The sequence below is a fragment of the Glycine soja genome, chromosome 20, assembly GCF_004193775.1.
Source record: "Glycine soja cultivar W05 chromosome 20, ASM419377v2, whole genome shotgun sequence".
Taxonomy (NCBI): Eukaryota; Viridiplantae; Streptophyta; class Magnoliopsida; order Fabales; family Fabaceae; genus Glycine; species Glycine soja.
Genome location: NC_041021.1, coordinates 37,153,522 through 37,163,484, shown reverse-complemented (window position 1 = coordinate 37,163,484; position 9,963 = coordinate 37,153,522). Strand labels below are relative to the sequence as shown.

Genomic DNA, 9,963 nt, shown 5'->3' with positions numbered 1-9,963 from the left:
GAAATCTGCAAGTTACCACTATAAATGCAAAGTGTTTTTTTTACACCTTCTTATGACTTTTAAAGTAACTATTATAGGACAGTAATTAGACGACTATTTAAGTAGTGATATGAAATGAAAAGGAATAATATTATTAACCCATCATTTAAATATTGATGAAATGAAAAAACAAAATTTTTCATCTAATATAAGAGGAAAAGGAATCGGGGGATATAAGATGGAATGGTATAAAATGCATTCTCATGTTCTGCTCCATTCAATCATACTTCAAACTTTTAGACAAATCAAATAATAAAATGAATATCATTCCATTCGTTCAACTCAATTTCACCCATCAAATAACAGCCTGTTCCTGAAGGACCTAGAAATCCCCATTAGTAAACATATAAGCATTACAAAAAGATTTATGGCCAATAACCCTGGTACTATGCACGATAAGATCAAAGATAAATAGAAAACAGAGGCAGAGCTCCCAAAACTGAATACAGCAACTGTAGATTGTGTTAGTATTTGACAGAAATGATTGAATTAAATACAAACATCATGTATAGTCTCAAGGCTGAAACGCGTGAGTTGCCCATGGTGGTAGAGGAGCACGTAGCTTAACGTGAAGACCAGTAACAGGATGTTCAAATGACAAGGTTTCTGCGTGAAGGTGATGTGCATGATGAGTGGTGCCTTTCCACTCGTACACACCCTCATATTTCACATCTCCCACTATAGAAATCCCTAGGTATTGACAGTGCAACCGAATCTGATGCGTTCTTCCACTCCGAGGATACGCTCTCACCACTATCTCGCTCTCGTTGTTACCATCCTCTTTCACCGCCTTTTCTTCAACCACTAAGACATTTTCACCCTCAACGTTCCCGAATTCTGAATCAGAGACTTCCCTGAAGTTCCCTTTTCTGTTTACCGATAACAACTCGAAGGAAGTCTCCATGGAGCGGACAACCGAGCCGCCCGGTAGCGCACGCCCGACGTCGGAGGCAGCGTAGACTCGCCAGGCGCCGAACTTGGACCTACCGTGACCGGATCTGAGGGTGACCCGTTCCCAATTTGGAGGAGGACCAGTGCAGAGGGCAATGTAAGTTTTCTTAACCTTGTGATCGGTGAAGGCCTTGACGAGCTTGGCGGCGACCTTGTGGGACTTTGTTAGGAGCAATACGCCGGTGGTGTCGCGGTCGAGTCGATTAGCGAGGTGGAGCTGGTGGGATTGGGAGGCGAGGGAGGAGAGGAGGGTCTCGCAGTAGATTCCGGGGTGCTTGTTGACTGCGATGAGGTGGTCGTCGTGGTAGAGGATATCGGCGGGGGAGAGGGAGAAGAGGCTGGAGTTTGAAGCGGCGCTCATGGCCCTGCTCAGCTCCAGTTGTTTCGAGATTGGGGGGAGAGGAGGGGACAGTGGGACTGGGTAATTCTCTGTGGGGATTGGGGATTTTGGTTGGGCTTGCTGTGAGTGTGACCCTGACATGGCTACGGCTACGGCGGAGAAGGGTTTGGGGTTCACAGGGAACATGTTTTATTGATTCGATATTAAAAGTATATTATTTTTTCCCCAAAATACTTACGGCATGCTGTATATTTTATTTTATTCATGAATCTATTTTTTTTTCCTTATAAGTTCTGGTCTCAATTAAAGGGGTTGTATGGTTAAATAGAATTTTTTTCCTTCTAAAAACAGCATGCATCCTACATCTTTATATATATATAATTTTAATTCAAAATTTCTTCTCAATTCTCTTTCATTCTTTCAAGGTGATCGGATGGATGACGGTAACATGATTGATTTTTTTAAGTGAGATTAGAATAGTTAATTATACATAATGAATAACTTAAGATCGATCCAATATGATTCACACATTTTTTATAGGTTAAATTAACTAGTATATTTGATCATCCTTAATTATTTTTATAAAAAAAATTATAATTAAGACTTTGATGATATAAAAATTTGATAACGGGATTCCCAAAATTTACACTTTGATATATAGATTTAGGCTCATGGGTCACGAGATTAAATTTGACACTCATGTGAATCATGATCTTAAAATATGAGGCTCATTTAAGTTTAAGATGTTCATTTATAAATTTTTAAATTTTATATAAATCTTTTATTGGAAGGTTTAAAAACACAATTCTTAATCAATATCAATTCATTACCAAATCATATAAATCATATAAATCATGGAAATCATATAAATCATCTTTCTAGTGAGATGATTGAATAATAATAAATAAATTTTTCGTTAATTTATTCATTACCAAATCAATTGAGAATGTAAAAAAAAAAATAGGAATATAAAATACTACTTTCTTCTATCTCAACTATAAAAAAATATATTTTATATCTTTATCTCAAATATAAACAAATCCAAATTAATTTTGACTCACTTATTAATATTATTTATTGAAATTTTATTTCCAATGATATCAAATTAAAAAAAAGTTATCTTTTAAATAAACATAGTGTAAATGTTATAACTAATTTTTTTAATTAGCATAAAATAATTCTATATCCTTATATTTGAGATTTGAGAAGTAGCATATAGATCTTTCAAAAAAATAACAACAAAAAAAAAACAGTACTACATAGATTAGTGACAGGTTTCTGCTACCGTCTTCTTCTTCGCATTAGGGTTTTCAGAGTTCTGGTTCGTTCTCGTTTCCTCAAATTTTGACCACTCACTATCACCGCGTTTTAAAATCCGACATTTGGCCGTGCCCAACGATTCAACCGAAGATCAAAATTCTTCTGCGTTTTCGATTCGGTTACGGTTCGACGTGGACAATTGCTTATGGCTTCATCCTCGATAATCACTCCCGAAGATGTATTGGAGTCGCTAATGAACGACGGCACAATTGATGCCCTCAGATTGAAGATCATCAACCAGCTCAAAGCCAATGTAGTTTCTTCCATCCCTTCTCTTCAATTTCTTTGTTAATTGAGTTTCATATAATTCATTTTCTAAGTTTCTAATAGCATCTTTTTATATTTAATTTTCTTCAATTTGCTTTGACCTTTAGGCTGATCGGTTTGTGGTGTTTTGAATTTTTTTTTTTTGCAGGAGGAATTGAAGAGTACTACCATAAAGATGGCTGAGCAGAGTAAGGTTCTGAACACCCCTGGGGCTGAGAAACAGACCAAAAGAGAGCTCTTTGATGCGCTTCGGCAAGAGCTCGAGTGAGTGATCCGGTTGCGTACTTTTCTATGCAGAACAAATACTGATTCAAAGGGAACTTAACTTCACAAGTTTCATTTTTTTTTTCAGTAGCTGTCGGGCTAGTATCATACTAGTATTCTGTTTAGCACTGACAAGTTTCGACAGGCCGTTTAATTCTCTGCTTAAAGTAGAAGAAAGCTTTTGTGTTGACTAGAATCTCTTCTTTGAGCTACTGACCTAAATGTTCTATAATCTGTATGTTGCTACAGGCTTGTAGCCATTGAACCCTGCTTAGTATTGAACATAAATCAAATCTGTGTGTACTTAGGATAAGTGCTGTCATGATCCACATGAAACAAAAAGACATAGATAATAGATTAATTGAAGATGTCACGGTAACATTGCTGCACTAGCATGAACAACACTAATGCCACATATTATTATTTTATAAACCCCTCTGTCTTGCAAAAGTCCCCTCCACCCCTTTCACTTGAAAAGGTAAACCGCTCCCAAGTTCTTGGGTTGACCTTGAAATCTCTCCTGCCAAATTAAAAGAACATAGTTACCAGGTTCACAATACTCTCTGGTACGTGCTATGAGTACTGCTAATGGTATGTGTTACTTAACCTTTCAAAGTATAGGTTCATGGAGGGTATACACAGTCTAATGTTATTTCTCCTAACTCAACAGGTGGCTAGCTCATTCATTTAGTTGGTTATCAATATCAATTCTTAATTTTATTTAATAAACTGTTAAAACCTGAAAAAGCTTCCCTTAATTAATCTGAAAAAGTTATATCAATTTATTGACTGGCCATTTAAGGATTGTCTTGATTATGTGTTTTGAGAAGTAATGCTGGATCAACTTGAAAACTTAAGTTTTTTTCCTCAGTGGTTTTAGGTTGTCTATACAGCTTAAAAATCACAGATTGGAGTAGTGTTCCAAACTTCCAAATTCAAATCTATAATCTTTTCATCCTTCAGGTCACCTTCCAGAAAGTCCAAAGGATTGTAGATATGTAGTCACCTTTTGGAATCTCTGCATAAGATCCAACCTGATCTCTATGCTGGCTTCTTACCTCTTGCATAAGTTGCGCCAACATTGCTTCCAATGCCATGAGAGATGTGGCTCAAATTTGGTTCTGAGCAGTGATCTCCAAATTGATGTAGGATAACAGAGTTTAGGATTTTACTGTAGCACTCAGAAATTTGGGGTAAAATGATATGTGTACCAATGAGATCTGAAACCCAACCAAAAGATGGCCTTTTAAGTTTGAACCCCTCCTGCTATTTAGGAACAATGGATCTCCATCAAAATCATTGTTCTATCATCTGTATAGACTGTGCATTGAGTAACTAATTTGATGTCAATTTTCTTTAAGGACATAATTGATATTCCTTTATATGGTTGAGGGTCTAAATTAATGTTGAAATTCTTTAGAGGACTGAACAAAAGTGATAGTTTCTATATCTTCAGAGGATTGGCACAGGGGCTTACTCTGCCATTAACCTTTTTTGCCCTGCCCCACAATTGTTTTACATGTTTGAAAAGTAGAAGCTATGTGTTTGGAATTGGATATGTTAAAACTTAAAATACTCTTAAGCTGACCTCCTGGTCAATCAATGCACAGCTACGTGGTTGTACAAATACAATGACTAAAAAGTTTCTTACTCTCTCCTTCTGGCATAGCTTAGAATAAATAGAAGCACACTGCATAAAGTTCTTCTATTTTACCCTTTTGTCTCCTGAATGTCTATTTCCTTGTGTTTTCTTCCAGATGCTATATGTAGGTCTTGGAAGAATTGTTACTTTGACAGAAGGCATTATTCCCAATTGGATTATATCTTCATGATTGCCACTGTATATATCTTTTTGTTCAAACATATTGATATACATCTTTGGTTCACTGGTTGTCTTCCTTTTTCTTACATCTATGTTTATTTCATGCAGAGCTTCTGTACTTGAAAAAGCCTCAAAATCAATTTGGGATTTAATTTTAGACAATAATGGCCTGGGTAAGGAGATAAGTGAAATGGTTGAGCGAGTGTTTTGTAGATTGAGTGGCCAGGAGCCTCCATTATTTCCACTTCCGAATGGACAACCACAACCTGATAAGGAGACTGACAACAGAAAAGAAAAAGGAAAAGGAAAGCAGAAGGAAAACGAAAACAGGAATTCAAATACTCCATCTAAGAAAAGAAGCTTCAGTGAAATAAATTTGGATGGAGCAGATGAAACTGCAACCTGGTCCTCTGATCCTGCAGTAGTATTGGAAGGTTCTGGCAAATCGCCTCTATCAATTTCAAAGACTTGACTTGCAAGTTTGACAAGCCTTTTGTAACAGAAGTGATCACATCTGGTAAATATATTATATTGACATTTTGTAGAACTTCACTGCAGTTTCGATGAATCTTGGCACTGAAGTTTTGTGTAGTATGCAATAGTTATCGTGTATGCTATATACAATTGATGATTAATTTATGAAACTTTACTAAAGTCTGTTGTTGATTAACTGATTTTTTATCTTTAAACTTGTGAAGGTTGATAGAGGAGATATGGGAATTACAATTTGCAAATCATGGTATATGCCATATAGATTGAAGCCCTTTTGCTGGCATTTAATTTTACAACATAATTCACTTTCCCTGAAGCAATTAAATTGCTCAGGGTGAAACTATTTCCAGTCCAGCTTAAAAAACACTTCAAAATTGTAAAACCTGCGTGTTATACATTTTTTAAAGTAACTTTTGACTGTTTTCATAAGTAAAATTGAGACTATTTTTTTTTTACTGAAGTTGAATTGAGACTCAGACTGCGTTATTATGAATATTCGTCCTTTATTAACCGCATTGTTGTGACTATGTACATATTGATTATTACGTTAGTGTTTTCATTTGTTATTACATTGTCCTTTGTTAATGATTATGATCTTTATTTTGCTGCATGCCTTTTTTCTTTGGTACAATGTTGCATGCTTTGGTTAAGTAGATAGTGGACAGGTGGAAATCAAATACATAATAAAGGAAGTTTTTTAAACTTAAGTTTGTGATATGCTGTTTGTTTTTAAAATTTAGATAATTAAAATGTGTTACATGAGAAGAGTGTTTTTTGTAATTGATGCAAGTTAAAGAAAAAGTTTTCCAATTGAGAAATATATGTTAAGTTCTAATATAAATCAGAACACTATCCTTGAGTTACATACATGGTTTCAGTTACAATTGAAATCTTTCAAGAATTTATGAGATTAAGGTAAATATAAATTATAGAGCGTGGAATCATTGGCATATCAAGAAAACATTCTTTTTTGCTTTGGAGCGCGGGAAGTCTACAACTACAAGCTCCGCAGTTGTTTTGGGAAGATACTTGCGTGAAAATTTCACAATGGTTGGTGTTAGTAGCTCAATATACTATCTAACATCGAAAACTTAATATCCAGACACCTCACACTAGTTGCTTTCTTTGTTCAACTATAGGTACAGATGCAAATACTTTGGAATACTCCTAGCGGTTCTTTAGCAACGAAGAACCTGTTCATTCTTGAGTCTTTACAACTTAATGAAGGTGAGTGCCTCCAGCTTCAACCTTACAAGTTGGAAGAGTTCTTTCATCTAGCTTGATCTCATCATTATGGAGTCAGAACGAAAGATTTACCAAATATAAAATACCTTTGTGGATGAATTCAACTCACAATTCATATCTATCTATCTATATAGTATCCATTTGAGAGTTCCACGAAAAAATGACGGTATGTTAGGAAACTTATATGAACACACTACCGTAAAATGTGACAAGTTGATCATTTTTTTACTCTTTCACCAACTTTTGTATTTTAATATGACATAGATGCATTAATTTATGTTGCTTCTCCTTTTTCCTGATGCCATTATTTCTTTTGTTTGTAATTTAATTGATAAAATAAATATAATTACTTTACGGTAGTCAACTAGCTCAGAGTAAAGATTATTAAAACGGAGGAATTTAAATGTGCTCAAGGCATGTTTGGACTACAGGTGCCAGCATCCGTTGAATTGATTAATTTTATATTTTTTTATTGTGATGTGTTGTCATGTTATTGTTATAAAATTTAAGATTCACACTCCAATACGAAAATTTTATATGAAAACATATTAATATCTAAATGACAAGGGGCGAACGCTTTCTATCAACATATGCAATTCATTGTTAATATCTTGATTTATCAAGTGTACTTAAGAAAAAAAATTATATAATATTTTTATATTGGTATTTGTACTACTTTTGAAATACTTAATTATTCTAACATCCACATTATACTGATTATGTTCTTTGCATGAAATTAATATCTAAATTGCGTGAATAATTACTTTACACAGGCATGTAATGAAGTTAGTTAAAATATAACTTATTTTTAGAACTTTAAATTAGTTTAGATTCAATTTTAGTAGCCAACAAATGTTAGTATTTATACAGTTATTTTTGTCTTGTTTTTTTTTTTTGAAGGCATTATTTTTGTCTTGGTGATTATTTATATTTGACATTTTTCTCATTCTGGTATACTCTTTTTCTCTTGGTCACTCTCTCTTTCTAGTTGCATTACATAGCGATCAATCTTCCCCTTTATTTTTGTTTCTTCTATTTATTTATTTCATGGTAATATCGTGAAGTAGTGCTCTAACGAATCCTTCATTTGGAAATAGTGTTCTAACCAACCCTTCATATGGTAGTTTTGAGTTTTGACTGCTAAGAATAAATATAACAAGTCATGAGCCATTATTTAAAGAAGCCTTAAATTTTCCTTCAATAAAAGTAAAACAAAACATCCTATTGTGCATTTTCACATTATAACAAATTAAAAAAAATTATAAACCTTTAAGATTGAGTAGTAATACAGTTATTGTACACCTAAGACTAAGTTTGAGAGAATAAAATATAAAACTATTACTTTCTCCCAGGGCATCATCCTTGTTGTTCTATATAATGAGTGGATTGCATTACTTGCATGTCCTATGTGAATTCAATATTGGGGATATAATAGTCTCTCTAGGCAGTTGACTCTTTGCTCCAAGTTCATTTTGTGCTATGTTGCTCGAACATGGCATCCATTCATTTCTAAGTAAAGTGTAATGCATAAGCCTTGAATCCAAGAAGTTAGCATTGGATCTTGGAGAGCTTTGGTAGACCTTTGTAGGAGACAAAATGCATACATGATCAAATTATGTGCAACATGAAATAATATGAACAAGTGTCATGATGCTTTGATTTAACCTTGTCCAGAAGGTTGTGATGAACACATGTCACATGAAGAGGTTGTTTCATCGCAGGAGGTTCACATAGTGTTGGTCAAGAACTCCAGTTTCTTCAAGTTCAAATAATGTCTCCTTAATAAATGTTATTGCGGACTAACAAAGATGATAAAGAAAAAGAGAAAAAATTAATTAAACTATGTTACATTAAAAAAATAGGGTTAAACTGTGACTACCATCCTTGGTAGAGTGGTCTTGAACTCAATCTTCTTAGGTAAGGTGTTGGATTTGAATCTTGTAGATAAAAAATATGATTGAAAGAAATTTTTTATTAAAGATGATTAATTAGGTATCTCTTACAAGAATGCTAGTTGGTGAAGTCATGTAGTCCTAGTCCATTTAGTACTTAAAAAAATATTAAATCTCTTGCAAGGATGATAGTTGGTGAAGTCATATAGTCCTAGTCCAGCTAGTATGCTTTTGGGGCATTGATTCAATATCTTGCAAGAATGATGAAACTTTGCTTTGGGAAAAAAATGAATTTTCAAACATATGATTTTGACATTAAGTACGTATCACAGCTATAAATTCATTGTACCAATTTGCATCGTAAATTAACTATATCGTATATTTAAACAGTCAAATAAGGATATTTACATAATTTTATTATACTTTATACATACATATTCTCCCGCGTAAAAGAGTCCTTGAAACCTCAAGTGTGAAAAATGCATTAATGTGTGCTAATAGTTTTAGTTTTAATTGAAAAAATAAAGGACAGTAAGGATACCACTTAGTCAAGAAGGTTGGAAGAACGTGTATAATCATTCTATTATATCTCGCAACAAAAACAAATGATACTTACCCAAAACACTTACACTAGAATATAGAAAAATACCTCAATTCCTAGAATTCCTTCAAATTTTCTCCAATAACATCTGGAATAGCCGAAATGTTCAGCCATCGTATTTCAATTTTCTTCTGCAAACCATCAATTAACATTTCCCAGATCCGATGGATATTTAGCTTCAACCTGCACATGATATTTTCAGTCAATAATTTTTGGGTACATATACTGGCATCTGTATCTGAATATACTACCTAAGTATAAAGGGCAGTATTATTTTTCTACCTATCAGAACTATTCAAAACCTCTACGTGTTAAGAAATACTATTTTTTTTTTCAATTTTCTTTATTTATAATACATATAGAAAGTTATTTCAAAAAATTGTCGTGCATGTTTTAAATAACATTATTAGCAGAGAAAGTTTGGATCACATGAGAATATGAATTATATATGATCAAATGATACTAGGTACATACTTGTGGCTTTTCTAATTCAAGAGTTTCAATGAATACAAATTAGAGATAGAGATGAGATTCCATAGGAAATCAAAACATACTCGTCAAATGATAAGTAAAAAAAATATATATATAGGTTTTAAAGATTAGGACATGAATTTGGGATTTGAATTTGTGGAATAAGTTCGAAAACTGGTAATAAAATTTCTAGTATAACGTTCTTGATACATAAGAAAAAATATATATAGTTATATTTCCATTATTATTCATTATTTTT

At 33.5% G+C, this 9,963-nt stretch overlaps 2 protein-coding genes across 5 annotated transcripts; one reads left to right on the top strand and one right to left on the bottom strand.

Moving 5' to 3' along the window:
- Nucleotides 1-289: 289 nt before the first annotated feature.
- Nucleotides 290-1,614, bottom strand: LOC114402911 (RNA pseudouridine synthase 1-like). The gene has a single exon (XM_028365599.1). It carries the CDS (start codon nucleotides 1,514-1,516, stop codon nucleotides 554-556), a length of 963 nt encoding a protein of 320 aa, XP_028221400.1. The 5' UTR covers nucleotides 1,517-1,614; the 3' UTR covers nucleotides 290-553.
- A 938-nt stretch (nucleotides 1,615-2,552) lies between these two features.
- Nucleotides 2,553-7,042, top strand: LOC114402912. 4 transcript variants are annotated; one of them, XR_003664550.1, is made up of 5 exons: nucleotides 2,553-2,903; nucleotides 3,066-3,181; nucleotides 5,112-5,520; nucleotides 6,428-6,545; nucleotides 6,635-7,042. XR_003664550.1 is itself a non-coding variant. In XM_028365601.1 (4 exons), the coding sequence occupies exons 1-3, from the start codon at nucleotides 2,796-2,798 to the stop codon at nucleotides 5,473-5,475; spliced, it is 588 nt and encodes a 195-aa protein (XP_028221402.1). In that variant the 5' UTR covers nucleotides 2,553-2,795; the 3' UTR covers nucleotides 5,476-5,520; nucleotides 6,635-7,042. The 4 variants fall into 4 exon arrangements, 2 of the variants coding, with proteins under 2 accessions (XP_028221402.1, XP_028221401.1); XR_003664551.1 differs by having other exon boundaries at nucleotides 6,374-6,545; XM_028365601.1 differs by lacking the exon at nucleotides 6,428-6,545.
- Nucleotides 7,043-9,963: the final 2,921 nt, after the last annotated feature.

Coding starts and splice junctions, on each gene's coding strand:
- LOC114402911 (XM_028365599.1), bottom strand. CDS start 1,516: ATGTTCCCTGTGAACCCCAAACCCTTCTCCGCCGTAGCCGTAGCCATG.
- LOC114402912 (XM_028365601.1), top strand. CDS start 2,796: ATGGCTTCATCCTCGATAATCACTCCCGAAGATGTATTGGAGTCGCTA. Junction 2,904..3,065: donor TCAACCAGCTCAAAGCCAAT/GTAGTTTCTTCC, acceptor TTTTTTTTGCAG/GAGGAATTGAAGAGTACTAC. Junction 3,182..5,111: donor GCGCTTCGGCAAGAGCTCGA/GTGAGTGATCCG, acceptor TATTTCATGCAG/AGCTTCTGTACTTGAAAAAG.